Source organism: Mustelus asterias, chromosome 17 (genome assembly GCF_964213995.1).
Source record: "Mustelus asterias chromosome 17, sMusAst1.hap1.1, whole genome shotgun sequence".
NCBI classification, from domain to species: domain Eukaryota; kingdom Metazoa; phylum Chordata; class Chondrichthyes; order Carcharhiniformes; family Triakidae; genus Mustelus; species Mustelus asterias.
In genome coordinates this window covers 43,712,893-43,729,896 of record NC_135817.1, presented here as the reverse complement: position 1 = coordinate 43,729,896, position 17,004 = coordinate 43,712,893, and the positions used below count along the sequence as shown (strand labels likewise).

Sequence of the window (17,004 nt, the reverse complement as noted above, 5' to 3'; positions counted from 1 at the left end):
CTGGACACCACACTATAGGAAGGATATGAACGCATTGGAGAGAGTGCAGAAGATGTTTACAAGGATGGTTTCAGGGATGAGAAACTTCGTTATGAGGATAGATTGGAGAAGTTAGGACTGTTCTTCTTAGAGAGGAGAAGGCTAAGACGTGATTTGATGGAGACGTTCAAAATCATGAGGGGGCTGGACAGAGTTGATGGGAGGGACAATTCTCGATCCTAAGAGAATCAAGAACAAAAAGCACAGATTTAAAGTGATTGCAAAAGAAGCAAAGGTGATGTGACGAAAATCATTTTCACACAATGAGTGGTTCGAGCCTGGAATGCACTGACGGTAAGTGTGGAAGAGGCAGGTTCAATCAAAGTAGTCAAGAGAGCACTAGATGATTATCTGAATAGAAACAGTGTGCAGGAGTATGGGGAAAAGACAAGGAAATGTCACCATGTTCATTTGGTGAGCTGGTGCAGACAAAATGGGCCAAATGGCCTTCTTCTGCACCATAATAATTCTGTGTTTCTGTGATTTATGCTATGTAAATGGGCTACTGACAAAGGCTCTCCTGTTTCCGCTGGGCAGGTTTGGTTAAAATCGGGGCTGAGATGTCAACAGCCCAACTCCCACCAACAAATGCACAAATATGCACATTTAACCAAAACCACGAGAAACAACGCTAAGGTACCAGAGATTTTCTAGAAAATATCCTTGTGATGTGGTAAGGTTTACCTATTGCCAAGGTCTGGAAGAAGGTTTGCTCCTGAAGACCGTCAAGATGTTGTCTGCATTGACAGCCCTGATCTAACTGACTATAGAATCAGGAGAACACTGGGAACTTTTGTCCCCACCCACAGTGAGCATTCCTCAAGAGCATCGTTTCTCAATGGGTGTATGGTTTTTTGCCATTGTGTTGGAACAGGAGGTGATGGAAGCAAGGCAGTATTTAAGAAGAATAGAACTGAAAATGCTGGAAAATCTCAGCAGATCTGACAGCATCTGTGGAGAGTGAACAGAGCTAACATTTCGAATCTGGATGACTCTTCGTCAGCTCTGATGAAGAGTCATCCAGACTTGAAACATTAGCTCTGTTCCCTCTCCACAGCTGCTGTCAAACCTGCTGAGATTTTCTGGTATTTTCTGTTTCTGTTTCCAATTCTGGCATCTGCAGCAATTTGCTTTTATTTAAGAAGAATGCTCTCTTTGAAAGGATAGAGAAGCAAGATAGAGTCTATAATGAAGTTCTGTGTTAAGTGAGTATACCCCATTAAAGAGGTAATATGAGAGCTGTATCAGCAACTGCATGAGGGCCTACACCACATTTTTCCATCTGTATGAGGAGGCTATGGAAGTCACAACCTCAAATAAAACTTCCTGTCACGTGGTCATTCCACATAGTCAGGGGGTACATATGCAATATCAGCGGGGGTTTCAGTTTCCCTCTGGAGATTATCCAGCACTGGGAGACAAAATTCTAGGAAACATGATCCCGGATGCCCAAGGCCCAATATCCAGTGTGCTTCAGGCTTATCTGTTCTGTAAAGGGATCATTAGCCATATCCAGACCCATGCAAACCTACGACTAGGCCTATCAGTCTAGGTGCTGCTGTGCTAGGCCCATATTCTACTTCAGGATATCACAATACAAAGTCTCAGCAAAGCTACCTTCAAATACATGTGAAAAAGAAATAGCATCTAGCTGAAGGAGCTGCCTCATCTCACCTTAACAAACACATTAGACTTTGTGAAGAACAGAAATAACCCAGATACAGTTTTTACTAGAAGTTTGACACCAACAGAAACCAAAATCCATTGTTTCACATTTTATTGACAGAAAGGTTTTGTTTATCCGAGGTGAAATTGCACCACCCAATCCAAGCTTCCGGATACGCTAACACATTCGTATGTTAATATCATGCAGTGTGATTTGATCATACTACCTCAAAGAACGCATTGCTCTCTATACTCAAACTGTGATGATAAAATCTGCAGGTGAAAATGGAAAAGTTTTAGGCTCCACCACACATTGAGTGTGGCAGATGAAACTTAAAGCACGATTTGGTGACATGATGCCACTTTCAATTAGAACTTCCTTCCACTGTGGTAAGAGGGATTGCTCACCATTCCCCATACCACCACCCACAACCCCCCACACAGCCCCAGTCCAACATCCCAAGGTGAATTCATACCCCCAAAAAAGGCAGAAATATTTAAGGTGAAGCAGATATTTACAGTCTTTAAAAAAAATGTTACTCAGGGAATACTGCATGAGATCAATTAGTATGAATTATAATTCAAAATAAACAGTAATCCTGACTTAGACATATTAACTAAACAAAGAGTAAATTTAATGAATTTCAGGCCGGAATGTACCAGTACAAATGTAAAGTTAGGGATATTTTGAACAGCCAACACGTATGCATCTGTGGTTTCTTTTTAATCAGAACTTCCTGTTACTGCTGTTGTTTTACCATTTAAGAATCAGACAATTTTCTGCCAGACAATTCTGATCATGATAAGAACAGTTGTCGTTTGCTTGCTGATTGTGACTGGTAAGTCCATTATTCTTACTGTTGGGGGATATTTTTTAAAGTGGCAAAGGAGTCATTTCATCCAAAGTGAAAAAGTATACAGTGAAACCAGCCAGAATAAAACATCTGAATTCAGGGACTTCTGTTAGACAGGAACGATTAAATGTATATCTGTTTACAAGCTAATGTATGTTTTGCCATACAAAGGTTTTTGTAAATGTACGAGGCAATTCCAAATCACCATTTTTTGGAAACAATTTAGAAAGACTTACATGTGGAGTAAGTGAGAAGCAGATTTATTTGGTTTCTCTAAATGGGGATTAATATGTGTGCAGCAAGGGATATGATTAAATGTAAGCATGCCATGATATTATCAATAAATATTACAATCAGGACCAAGTAAGCTCATTTTTATTCAACTTGTGTACCTAAGCTCTAAGAAAAATCTTTTCAGAATATGAAGATTTCATTTATTTCGCACATTCTGATTACCCAGTAGCACGATGCGATCTGTGACTTACATCGCACACTATGCCGTTTTGTGTCTCATTCATCCCTATTATGAATTTAATCCAAAATTTCCTGGAGAAATAATCTCAATAAGTCAATCAATGACATGACTTGAAGACATTGACTTCTGAATTTCAAATCCTTTCACTCTATTGAAATTAATTATTTGAGCTATGCATACATTCAGTTGTTGTATTTTCAAGAACATTCTAAATTACAGATTTTTAAAAATCATACATTTAGAAGATTACATTCATCATTCAAGCTACCTAAATAAACCGGGGGTTAAATTGTATCTCCTTTCACCCATTTCTCAGGCAAGAAACAGAGGCTCAACGATCCAGATTGACAGATCTATGTCCTGCCAGAACCCCAAGGGCAGGGTACCTAAGATACATCTGATGCAATATTAGGTTATGTAAGAAACAGAAATGCCCAAAAGCACTTTATAGGTATTAGTTATTTTGAATATGCCAATGAGGGGTCTATTGACTGTTTAAGAACTGCTCTGTGAAATTAGGAACTAAGCAGAGGTCTTTCAGTTCCTTCTGCTTCCAAACCAAAACTTGTCATTGACTGCCACAGAACCAGAGTCCATTCTTTCACAGAATCTCAAGATTTTGAAACAGCTCACCTTCCTTAATTTTCTCTCTTCAAGTTTACAAGCCTTTAAACCTCAAAATTAGAGTGATCGGATTACGAAATGATATATTTTATCTTCTCCCCAACTCTTTTAAATCTTGCTAATGTCCTGGATTATTATTCTGAACTCATCACCTAGATTCCTTCATTAATGAAAAACCTAATTATCATTGTACACCAAACAAACTTTATGCGACATTAAGTGCACAAAAGCAAATACATACATGTGCATTCACGTGGTCATATATGTTTATATATAGAAACATAGAATCCCATAGTACAGAAAGAGGCCATTCAGTCCATTGATTCTGCACTGACTCTGTGAAAGAGCATCAAACCCAGGCCCTCTCCTCCTGCCAATTCCCGTAACCTCACGTATTTACCATGGCTAATCCCCCTAACCGACACATCTTTGGAATGAAGGGGCAGTTTACCATGGTCAATCCACCTAATCTGTACATCTTTGGACTGTGGGAGGAAGCCAGAGCACCCAGAGGAAACTCACACAGTCATGGGGAGAATATCTGTATGGAGTTTGCACAATCACCCAAGGCCTGAATCAAACCCGGGTCCCTGGCGCTGTGGGGTAGCAGTGTTAACCACAGTGCCACCATGCCAATATCTGTTCCATGTATGCATGTAGCCTGTTTAATGCATTTTGCGGTGTACAATACTCTGTTTTTGTATGGTGCGTGCTTGTATTGTATGCTGCTGTGAAGACATAAACTGTTTACTTGCAACTCTGCACTAGTTACAATCCACGTCAGTGAAAAATGTGAGAAAACAAATTAAGCATTTTTGAGACCAAATCTTGTTTAAGGAAGCATACCATCAAAACATAATATGGTGTTAATTTGCCTGTCTCCAAAGTGTGAAGAAAAAATAAAGAATATTCTAGGTTTGCTATATCTCATAATTCCATCTCTCAATGGATTGTTAAATGCTGTAAGAAGTCTCACAACACCAGGTTAAAGTCCAACAGGTTTATTTGGTAGCAAAAGCGACTAGCATTCGGAGTGCTGCTCCTTCATCAGGTGAGTGGGAGTTCTATTCACAAACAGCGCATATAGAGACACAAACTCAAATTACAAAATAATGATTGGAATGCGAGTCTTTACAGGTAATCAAGTCTTAAAGGTATAGACAATGTGAGTGGAGAGAGCATTAAGCACAGGTTAAAGAGATGTGTACTGTCTCCAGACAGGACAGTTAGTGAGATTTTGCAAGTCCAGGCAAGTCGTGGGGGTTACACGGTACATACTCTTGCAACTCGGCCAACATTGTCCACCTGATACGCTGCAGGAAAGGATGTCCCGAGGCATGGTACTTTGGGGAGACTATGCAGACGCTACGACAACGAATGAATGAACACCGCTCGACAATCACCAGGCAAGAGTGTTCTCTTCCTGTTGGGGAATACTTCAGCGGTCACGGGCATTCGGCCTCTGATCTTTGGGTAAGCGTTCTCCAAAGCGGCCTTCACAACACACGACAGTGCAGAGTCGCTGAGCAGAGACTGATAGCCAAGTTTCACACACATGAGGATGGCCTCAACCGGGATCTTGGGTTCATGTCACACTATCTGTAACCCCCACGACTTGCCTGGACTTGCAAAATCTCCCTAACTGTCCTGTCTGGAGACAATACACACCTCTTTAACCTGTGCTTAACGCTCTCTCCACTCACATTGTCTGTACCTTTAAGACTTGATTACCTGTAAAGACTCGCATTCCAATCATTATTTTGTAAATTAAGTTTGTGTCTTTATATGCCCTGTTTATGAATAGAACTCCCACTCACCTGACGAAGGGGCAGTGCTCTGAAAGCTAGTGGCTTTTGCTACCAAATAAACCTGTTGGACTTTAACCTGGTGTTGTGAGACATCTTACTGTGTTTACCCCAGTCCAACGCCGGCATCTCCACATCATTGTTAAATGCTGCCAGTTGAAAGGAATTTATAGTACAGGTGTATATATGCCTTTTTTATATATGTATGACTGTTTCCTGCATGCACAGATTTGTTTCATTCATGTTCCTATCCAAGTAATAGCCATTATCTCAGTGTAGTATTAAGGGAGTGCTGTACTGTCTGGATCTTTCAAATGAACAATTGAATAGATGTTTTGTGTGTATATTCCAGTATTTTGGGCACGCAATAAATATGAGAACATTGGAACTACTGGTTGAAAAAGATTAGTCCACATTCAACCATCCTGATATGAGCAAGAGACAATTTCAATGGAGGTGTTGGCTAATAATCAATTGCTATCAGTTAATCTATAATAGACCAAAAAATAAAGAAAGGAAATTCTTGGTGGCACAGTGGTTAACACTGCTGCCTCACAGTGCCAGGGACCCGGGTTCAATTCCCAGCTTGGGTTACTGTATGTGTAGAATCTGCACATTCTCCCCATGTCTGCGTGGGTTTCCTCCGGGCGCTCCAGTTTCCTCTCTCAGTCCGAAAGACGTGCTGGTTAGGTGCATTGGCCATGCTAAATTCTCCCTCAGTGTACCTGAACAAACGCTGGAGTGTGGTGACTAGGAGATTTTCATAGTGTTAATGTAAGCCTACTTGTGACTAATAAATAAATAAAGCATTGAGAACTATAGGTCCAAAATCACTGTTCCTCCCAAGCAAGAACTTTTAACTCAATAATTGAGTGAAATAAGGTCCGATCTTGTCCCCGGTTGTTTCAATGATTACTATCGCCTTCTAAATAGATGGTAACAAACTGTAACTTACTAAACATCAAAAAGAATCAAAAGAGAGTGAGAAGTTCATCCCATAATCAACAAAATGAAAACGGTTGAATTGTCTCATTGTTTTTTTAGATATCACTAGTGCAGTATGATCACAGTGCCTGAATGTCAAAATAGTGAATTGTGCGTGAGGCACAAGATGTTTTGATACAATAAATGGTGACAAAATAATGCAAGTGTTATTCTTATTGCACAAATTATAATATAACTAGAATATCAGATGTCTGTTCAAGATTAGACACAAGGGGTGGGATTTTCTCGCCGCACTCATCCTGCCCGAAGTCAACGGACCTTTGCATGATCCTGTCCCGCCTGCTATGATTCCTGTGGAAGGTGGGACGGGGAAATTCCGGCCAAGGTAAAATCTCAACTTGCCACCCTGTGTTGGGAGAAATAGGGTTCAAAGCCTCAAGTAATAATGTCCCAGCAGTTTCTAGCATCAACAGAAATTAAACTCAGGCAGTTTCTATATTGGTATCCCAGCAACAATGCCATTTCTGAACATTAGAAACAGGAGTTGACTTTTCAGCATCCCATGTCCTGCTTTGCTATTCAATCAGATCATGCCTGATCTGCAGTTCAACTTTCCTATCTTTACCAAACATTCTCCCTCTGACAGCCTTATTGAACAAAAATCTATCTATCTCAGTCCTAACCAGCACAGGTTAAATCCCAGTGTCAGTGCAATTAAGTCTTTAAGAGGCCATTAATTGGCAATTCAAGGCCCTCAATTAATCCATGAGTGGATCAGTGTATCGATGCCTGATGCATTCCGGCCACTGGTACAATTGCAGCGTGGGGGAGAGGGGTTGTTGGTGGTCGGAGAGACAGGTAGGCACAGGTTACAGATATCCTTTGAAAGGTGAGATTCACAGGTCTACTTAGCATATATAGCCTTTCTTTAATATTCTGCACTGATCATGAATTAAAATGGTAAAAACGATTCAATATGTTGCATTGAGGGTTTGAAGGATATTGGTTGTATTACTGGGCTAGTGTTCCAATGGTCTGGACTAATGTTTCAGAGATAGGAGTTCAAATTCCCCTACGGCAGCTGTAGAATTTTTTTTATAAACTCTGGAATAAAATAATGATGGCCATGAAATTAACGGATTGGTATAAAAACCCCACATGACTCACTAATGTCCTTTAGGGGAGGAAATCTGATGTCCTTATCCACTGTGACCTCTATGTGACTCCAGACCCACACCATGACTGATTCTTAGCTGTTCTCTGAAATGGCCTAGCGAGTTACTTAGTTGTTTGGGATGAGCAATAAATGCCAACCTAGTCAGAAACATCAACATTTCCTGATTGAATTAAAGAAAATAATTGCAGGAATATCTTGTTATTTCTTTAAAATGGGCTTGGATCTGTTGTTTTCTTTTAAACTGTACTTTTTCTTCTTGACCCAGCATTTTGGAAACATTTAATCAGAAAATAGAAAAACATTATGATTGGATTTGTCCCTCTTTTGCAATAGACTTGATTCTAATCAATTTTGGTGCATATTTTTATTATAACCACCATATTACCATGAAGGGAGTTGCCAAATAGATGCCAAGGGCGGAATATCCCGGTCATGCTCGCCCCGAGACCAGAAATTTCCACCCTAGGTCAACAGATCTTTAAATGGTCTGTCATATTTTCCATCCCACCTGTAATCATTCCTGTGAAGGGCAAGACTGGAACATCTGCCCCTAAGCCAACGCTTTTATTCCGTGATCTAACCAATTTAAAATATATCAGATGTTTAAAATATTAATTAGTTCATACTATTTTAATAGATAGCCTTAGTGCATCTTTGTTTTTAATTTTTAAACAAATGGGCAATGATGCTACAATACAAAGATATTTCTGTGACATAACCACTACAATTCAGGATTTATTCCATCTACAATCAGAACAACTTTGCCACAAGCCGATAAGAATTGCAATAAATTCAAATAGTGAGTGGTTCATTGGGGTTCATCAGCATCAAGTGCCATCTGTAACCATAGCAACTCACAGTTACCAACAGGCAGTGAGCTTCCAGTGGCATCAGTATCACAGACAAAGCAAATTGGTACCGCACAGCTGACACAATGCAATAAAAATGCAGGCCCTCAGTCTCTGTACACATTCTGTCTATCACTAAGACAACCAAAGGATCAAACACTGTGCTCCCCTCTATGAAATACAATGCTTTTTACAGGGTCAAAATACCATAGCAAATCATCAGTTTATTTAATGTTCTTAATAAAGCATTGCAAAGCTGAAATGCATACACGGTAGGTAAAATACTGCAGCACTATTTATCAAGTTTATCGCGGACAGGAGATTTATATCAAGCCTCTATTAGTGGTGAATTACATATTTTTCCCATCAGAATTTACTAATAGGCCTTGGGGATTCCACCAGTCACCCACCTTAACTCCAGTAGGAGCCCACTAGTATGATCAGACAAGTGGCTGGTTTCAAAGGCTTTATTGCTCTTTCCATGAGTTCCTAATGTCTTGTGAAGGGCACAACTTTGTTTGATCCTTACAATGCAAATAACAGAGCAGAGACATCAGCAGCGGTCCTTCATATTTGGAGCTCCGATTCGTGGACCCAGAAAGAGACCTAGTAATGCAGTGACAGCCGGTACATCCAGTGAGATGAGGCAAATAGTTTCAGGGGTGCTGACTAGACTAAATTATCTAAAAGAAAAAATGTTTGCATAAACATAGCTCCTTTCGTAACATCACATAGTGCTTAGCCAATGAAGTACCTATGAAGTGTCACTATTATTGTAGTTTGGGAATCATGAAGGACAGACTGCAAGTCTCACAAAAGTGATAATGATAACATAATCTTTATCTATTGTGGGATATTGATTGAGGGATGAATATTGACCAGGAAATCAGCGATAACTCCCCTGTTCTTTATTGAATTAGTGTCAGGGGATCTTTTATGTTCACCTGAGAGGGCAGATGTGACCTCGATTTAGCATCACATCCAAGAGACAGTGCAGCACTCTCTCACTACTGTATTAGTCTGCTAACCTAGATTTTGGTGTTCATGGCTATTGAGTTTGCCTCCACCACCACTGACCGCAGCCGATTCCACTCGCCCACCATCCTCCGTGTGAAAAACTTCCCCCCAACATTTCCCCTGTACCTACCCCCCAGCACCTTAAACCTGAGTCCTCGCATAGCAGCCATTTCCACCCTGGGAAAAAGCCTCTGAGAGTCCACCCGATCTATGCCTCTCAACATCTTATATACCTCTATTAGGTCTCCTCTCATCCTACGTCTCTCCAAGGAGAAAAGACCGAGCTCCCTCAGCCTATCCTCATAAGGCATGCCACTCAATCCAGGCAACATCCGTGCAACTCTCCTCTGCACCCTTTCAATCTTTTCCACATCCTTCCTGTAATGAGGCAACCAGAACTGAGCACAGTACTCCAAGTGGGGTATGACGAGGGTCTTATATAGCTGCATACTTATCCCCGGACTTCTAAACTCAATCCCTCGATTGATAAAGGCCAGCACATCATATGCCTTCTTAACCACCTCCTCCACCTGCGGGGCCGATTTTAGAGTCCTATGGACCCGGACCCCAAGTTCCTTCTGATCCTCTACAGTACTAAGAGTCTTTCCCTTTATATTGTACTCCTTCATCCCATTTGACCTGCCAAAATGGACCATGGCGCATTTATCTGGGTTGAAGTCCATCTGCCACTTCTCCGCCCAGTCTTGCATCCTATCTATGTCCCTCTGTAACTTCTGACATCCCTCCAGACTATCCACAACCCCACCAACCTTCGTGTCGTTGGCAAACTTACCAACCCATCCCTCCACTTCCTCATCCAGGTCATTTATGAAAATGACAAACAGCAAGGGTCCTAGAACAGATCCCTGGGGCACACCACTGGTGACCGACCTCCATTTAGAAAAAGACCCATCTATACCCACTCTCTGCCTCCTTTGGGCAAGCCAGTTCTGGATCCACAGGGCAGCAGCCCCTTGGATCCCATGCCCTCTCACTTTTTCGAGAAGCCTTGCATGGGGGACCTTATCGAACGCCTTGCTAAAATCCATATAAACCACATCTACCGCTTTCCCTTCGTCAATGTGTTTAGTCACATTTTCGAAGAACTCCACCAGGCTCGTAAGGCACGATCTGCCTCTGACAAAGCCATGCTGAGTATTCTTGAGCATAATAAACCTCTCTAAATGCTCATAAATCTTGTCTCTCAGGATCTTCTCCATCAGCTTACCAACCACTGAGGTTAGACTCACCGGTCGGTAATTTCCTGGGCTATCCCTATTCTCCTTCTTGAAAATAGGAACCACATCCGCAATCCTCCAATCCTCCGGCACCTCTCCCGTCTCCATCGACGACGCAAAGATCATCGCCAGAGGCTCTGCAATCTCTTCCCTCGCCTCCCACAGTAACCTGGGGTACATCCCATCCGGACCCGGCGACTTATCTATCTTGATGCCATTCAAAGATTCCAGCACAACCTCTTTCTTAAAGTCCACATACTCAATCTTTTCAGTCCACCGCAAGCCTGCAGTACATCCACCCATGTCCTTCTCCTCTGTGAAAATCGAGGCAAAATACTCATTAAGCACTTCTGCCATTTCTAATGGTTCCATACAGATTTTCCTGCCTTCACCTTTTATAGGCCCTATTCCTTCACGTCTCATCCTTTTACTCTTCACATATTTATAGAATGCCTTAGGGTTTTCCTTAATCCTACCTGCCAAGGCCTTCTCGTGACCCCTTCTGGCTCTCCTAATTTCCTTCTTTAGACCCTTCCTACAAGCCGTATACTCATCTAGATCCCTATCTTCGCCAAGCTCTCTGAATCTTTTGTATGCTTTCCTTTTCTTCTCGACTAGGTCCCGCACAGCTTTCGTGCACCACGGTTCCCTTAACCTACAACTCCTCCTTGTCTGCTTGGAACGTTGTCCTGTAGAACTCTCGACCGACATTCCTTGAAAAACTGCCATCTCTGCAGTACATTTCCCCGAGAATACCTCCTTCCAATTTACTCCTCTAATTTGTTGCCTTATGTCTTCATATTTCCCCTTACTCCATATAAACGCTTTCCTGGCTTGCCTGATCCTCTCTTTTTCCAATGCAAGCATAAAGGAGATAGAGTTATGATCGCTATCCCCAAGATGCTCTCCCACTGAGAGATCTGACACCTGTCCAGGTTCATTGGTAAGTATCAGATCAAGTACAGCCTCTCCTCTTGTAGGCTTGTCCACATGCTGTGTCAGGAAACCCTCCTGAACACACCTGACAAACTCCTCCCCATCCAATCCCCTTATCCTAGGAATATTCCAATCTATGTTTGGGAAATTAAAGTCTCCCATCACAACAACTCTGCTATTATTGCAACTCTCCCAGATCTGTATCCCTATCTGCTCCTCCACCTCCCTGTTACTATTGGGCGGCCTATAGAAAACTCCCAGCAAAGTGATCGACCCCTTCCCACTCCGAACTTCCACCCACAGAGACTCTGTAGACAATCCCTCCACAGCATACACCTTCTCTACAGCTGTGACACTATCCCTGATCAGCAGTGCCACTCCACCCCCTCTCTTGCCTCCCTCCCTGTCCTTCCTGAAACATCTGAATCCCGGCACCTGGAGTATCCAGTCCTGTCCCTGAGACATCCAAGTCTCCGTAATGGCCACCACATCACACTTCCAGGCATCGATCCACGCTCTGAGCCCATCCCCTTTATTCACTATACTCCTGGCATTAAAGTAAACACATCTCAATCCTTTGGTCTGAGCTCTCCCCTTCTCTATCCCCCGTCCATCCTCCCTCTTGAACTGTCTATAACCCTTCTCTGTTTGTGAGCTAACTTCCTCACTCCCAGTCACCTCGTCTCGATCCCCTCCCCCCAACCTATCTAGTTTAAACTCTCCCCAGTAGCCTTAGCCAAGCTTCCCGCCAGGATATTGGTCCCCCTGGGATTCAAGTGCCACCCCCTTTTTGTGTACAGGTCACACCTGCCTCTAAAGAGGTCCCAATGGTCCAGGAACCTGAATCCCTGCCTCCTGCACCAGTCCCTCAGCCACACATTCATCCTTCACCTCACTCCATTCCTGCCCTCACCTTCCCGTGGTACAGGCAGCAATCCTGAGATTACTACCTTTGCTTTCCTCCTTCTCAGCTGTCTCAAGAAATAAATACTGCATTCCACAATTTCCAATCCTATATCCTCTATATCATCACTGACAGCCTGAGTATCAGCTCAGCTCAATAGCAGCTCCTTGTCTCTCTGTCTCAAGATCATAAATTTAAGTCCCATGATTTGAGAGTACATAATCTGGACTCAAATTTCAGTAGACTGTTGAAGGTGCTCTATCCTGAGGGAGGTGCTAATTGGAGCCACATCTGTCTCTTTGTTGATATATGAACAAATTCAGGTGTGGTTTGGGCCCTGTGATTTCAATGGGTTCAATTTCCAATCAGGAGACCTGGCTTTGCAGAGCAGATTTGAGTGGCTAAATTTTCTGTTCCAGTAGTGTAATTTTTTAAAGAGCAGCAAATTATTCTGATGTCTTGACCAACTTTCCATCTCATTACTCTTTGTGGGAACTAGAGTGTGAAAGATAGCTTCTGCATTTACCTAGGCCGGAAATTTCCTTGGAGCTGCTCCCACTCCACTGTAATAGAATCACAAAACTATTTCTGCACATAAGGAGGTCATTGGATCCATTGAGTACATGTCAGTTCTCTGGACGAACAATTTAGCTAGTCACACTCCCCATCCCTTCCCTCGTAAGCCTACCTTTTTTTCCTCCCCTTTCAAATACAATTCTCTTTTGAAAGTCACAGATGAATCTTCCTCAAACACACTCTCAGGAAATGCATTCCAGATCCTAACCACTTGTTATGTAAACAAAAATTATACTTCTGTGTTTTTGTCAATCACTTTAAGTCACTGTCCTTTGGTTACCAGTCCTTCCACCAGTGGAAACGATTCCTTTCTATCAACTCTGGCTTGATCTCTCCTGATTTTGAGTCTGATATTCTGTCATCTTTCTCTAAGGTGAACAATCCCAGTTTCTCCAATCTATCCATTTGACTGAAGTCTTTCATCACTGGAATTATTCTTATATTATTGTTCTGCACCCACTCTAATGCTACTCTAAAGTGAGATGTCCAGAATTGGACAATTACTCCCATTTGGGGCAAACCTATATTTTAAAATGGTCCATCATAAATTATTTGATTATATACTCAATGCAGAATCTATAAACCCCAAGATTTCGTAACTGCTCCCTCATCTTGGCCAACCTCCTTCAATGATTGGCACATAAATATATATATACACACACACATATATATCCCAAAATCTCTCTAGCATTGTACCGGAGACCAAGTGGTCACATGATGACATGGCTACTAAAGGAGTTACATGTCGGGAGTTTTCCCTGGAGCACGGACAGAGTTACAGCATGTCACAGCTACTCACTGTACTTAATAAACTGTTGTTGTTATAAGTCCTTGGTCACCAGCCATTGGAACCCAGACTTCTACAGTACTCATTTATTTGTATAGCCTCTCCTCTTAACTTTACCAGCAATAGATGATGGAAATCCATTTGTTTAGGCAAATAAATGGATTTTCAGCAATGCTGCTGCAAAGGAGCAGAAGCAACTCTAAGGAAATTCACAACCTTCCCAGACAACAACCATTAACTTTCAAAAGTACATCCTTGGCCATGAAACACTGCAGGACATCCTGATGACGTGTGAGGGTTATATACAAGTGCAATTCTTTCTGGTACATCAGCATTTACTCTAATTGTATCTGGGTTTATTATAATAAAAACCATTTCAAAGTGAATTGATAATATCTTAATTCTCTTTCTTGCTCCACTTAGGAGTCCAAAGAACAAAAACTAAAGGGAATGTAACGGTTGTGGAGGGTGATTCAGTTACCTTACGATGTGACTCTTCAGAAAAAAATGCCAAGATAGTATTGGTTGAATGGAGTAAATTCAGGAACAAAACCAAACTTGCTGTTTACCATTCGAACAGTACACATCATTTCAATCAGCAAATAAGAATGGAAGTCAAAGATCAACATTCCACAATCGCAATCCAAGAAGCTCTCAAATCAGACAAAGGCTGGTATTCCTGCATATTCCAAACCTTTCCAAATGGAAAACAGGAGGATCAAATATATTTGGATGTAATAAAAGGTAAAGTCAGAATTTTGGAAAATTTCTTACATTTATAAGCTGAATGTTATGAACTATTGCAATAATTAAGTTTTTTATAATGCAATGAGCAAGAAGTTGTATGACTGACTATTTTTTGGGTCAGTTAACATACAAAAAAAATTTGTAAAACCTGCACTTTTGTGTCAATATTCAAATAAATGCAGTTTACAGTCTTTTACTTCTCATGGGTATATCTTACAAGATTGCAATTACTAACCATTAAAAGACAAAAGATACCGAAGCTTTCAATTCTGTGTTTTCATTGCAGGCAAAATGTTTCTCTGTGCACATATGTGGTGTAACACTGAAATAGAAGAGGATTGATTTGTTCTACTGTGTTGATGATGGGGGATTCCAAATATAAATAAACTCAGTTGGTCAAGTTAAAATTCAGGTGGTAAACCAAAATGCATTTCATAGAATCCCTACAGTACAAAAGGAGACCATTTGGCCCATCAAGTCTATACCGACCACAATTCCATCCAGGCCCTATTCCCGTAACCCCACACGTTTACCCTGCTAATTCCCCTGACACCAAAGGGCAATTTAGCATGGCCAATCAACCTAACCTGCACATCTTTGGACTTTAATTCAGGTCATTATCAGAAGCCCAGCAGTAAAATCAAAGCCTGAAGCCATAAGCTCCCTCAGAAAGAAGAGGCTGCATGCCATGATGCTGCCATTTGCCTGGGAGACAGGAATAAGTGGCAGATTCTAGGACAAGGGCTCTGCACAGACAGCCATATCCGCAACTCATGGAGCAATTTTCATGCTGCAACTTCATCAAGGGGCAACGTGAGAAGTACCACTGGATTGTTCCGCGTTCCAGTAGCTGACAACCACAACTGGTATTTATATAGCCCTTTCAAAATGAGAAACACAACCCAAGGCCCTGCTGTGGGGCCACTAAAAGACAAAATATGACGCAGATCCTCTAAAGGGACATTAGGGTAACTAACAAGAAATGTGGTCAAAGAGGTAGATTTTAAGGAGTCTCTTAAAAGAGTAGAGTGGTAGGGAGGAAAAAAAAGTTTTTTTTAAAAAGTTTATTTATTAGTCACAAGTAGTCTTACATCAACACTGCAAATTAAGTTACTGTGAAAATCTCCCAGTCGCCACACTCCAGTGCCTGTTCGGGTACACTAGAGAGAGTTTGGCATGGCCAATTCACCTAACCTGCACATCTTTGGACTGTGGAAGGAAACCGGAGCACCCAGAGGAAACCCACACAGACACAGGGAGAATGTGCAAACTCCACACAGACAGTGACTCAAGCCGGGAATTGAACCCGGGTCCCTGATGCTGTGAGGCAGCAGTGCTAACCATTGTGCCACCATGCCGCGCTAAGGAGGAATGGTTTTGGGAGGGAATTCCAGAGTTCAGCGTCAAAACAGTTAAAAGCACGATGTTTGATGGAGCAATTGAAATCAGGGATATTCAAAAGGTCAGGATTTAACGAGTTTATCTCGGAGGGTTCTGGGATTGGAGTTCACAGAGGTAGGAAGTGGAAAGACCATGGAGTGTTTGGAAAACCAGGATGAAAATTTTATAATTGAGTTTTAAAATGGATTGAGCAGGAGCCAGTTAGGTCAGCGAGCACAGGTGATGGGTGAACAGGTTTTCATGCAGGTTAGAAAACAGGTAGCAGAGTTTGCGATGACCTCAGGCTAACGGAGGGTAAAATGTGGGAGCCAGGCAGAAGTGCATTAGAATGATTAACTCTGGATATAACAAAGACACGGCTGAGGGTTACAACAATGGAGGAACAGAGCAGGACAATGTTACAGAGGTGGAAATAAGCTATCTTAGTGATGGCACGGATATTTGGTAGTAGGCTCATCTTGGGGTCAAATATGACACCAGGGTATGAGCAATCTGGTTCAGCCACGAACAATTGCCAGGGAGAGGAGTGAAGTCAGTGGCAAGACAACAGAGTTTGCGGCGGGGACCAAAGCCAATTGTTTCTGCTTTCCCAATATTTAATCAGAAGAATTTTCTGATCATCCAGTACCAGATGCCAGACAAGCAGTATGACATTTTACAGAAAGGTAAGGTTGGGAGAGGCAACAGAGCGGGGTGACATCTGTGTACATGTGGAAATGGACATGTTTTTGGAGGAGTGAGGTCTCACCCAGTTAAATGCTGGTGGAGAGGCATTGGAGGAGAATGGTGTAACCAACCATGTCAAAAGCTGCAGACAGATTGAGAAGTGTGACAAGGAATAGTTTACCTTTTGGTACTGTGGCAAGGACGAAAGTCTGATTGGAGGGATTCAGGGTAGGCTGGACATATATTTGTGAGGTGACAACAGATCCAAGGAATTTAGAGTGAAGAGGTGAGGCAGTAGTT

General features: G+C 41.9%; 1 protein-coding gene across 1 annotated transcript in view; it reads left to right on the top strand.

Annotated features, from left to right (window-relative positions):
* The first annotated feature begins 2,452 nt into the window (after positions 1-2,452).
* Positions 2,453-17,004, top strand: part of LOC144506155 (T-cell immunoreceptor with Ig and ITIM domains-like) — a 38,427-nt gene continuing 23,875 nt past the window's right edge. The window contains exons 1-2 of the mRNA XM_078231995.1: positions 2,453-2,543; positions 14,314-14,634. Coding sequence (XP_078088121.1) covers positions 2,504-2,543; positions 14,314-14,634 — 361 coding nt within the window. The 5' untranslated portion in view covers positions 2,453-2,503. The remainder of the gene's footprint in view (positions 2,544-14,313; positions 14,635-17,004) is intronic.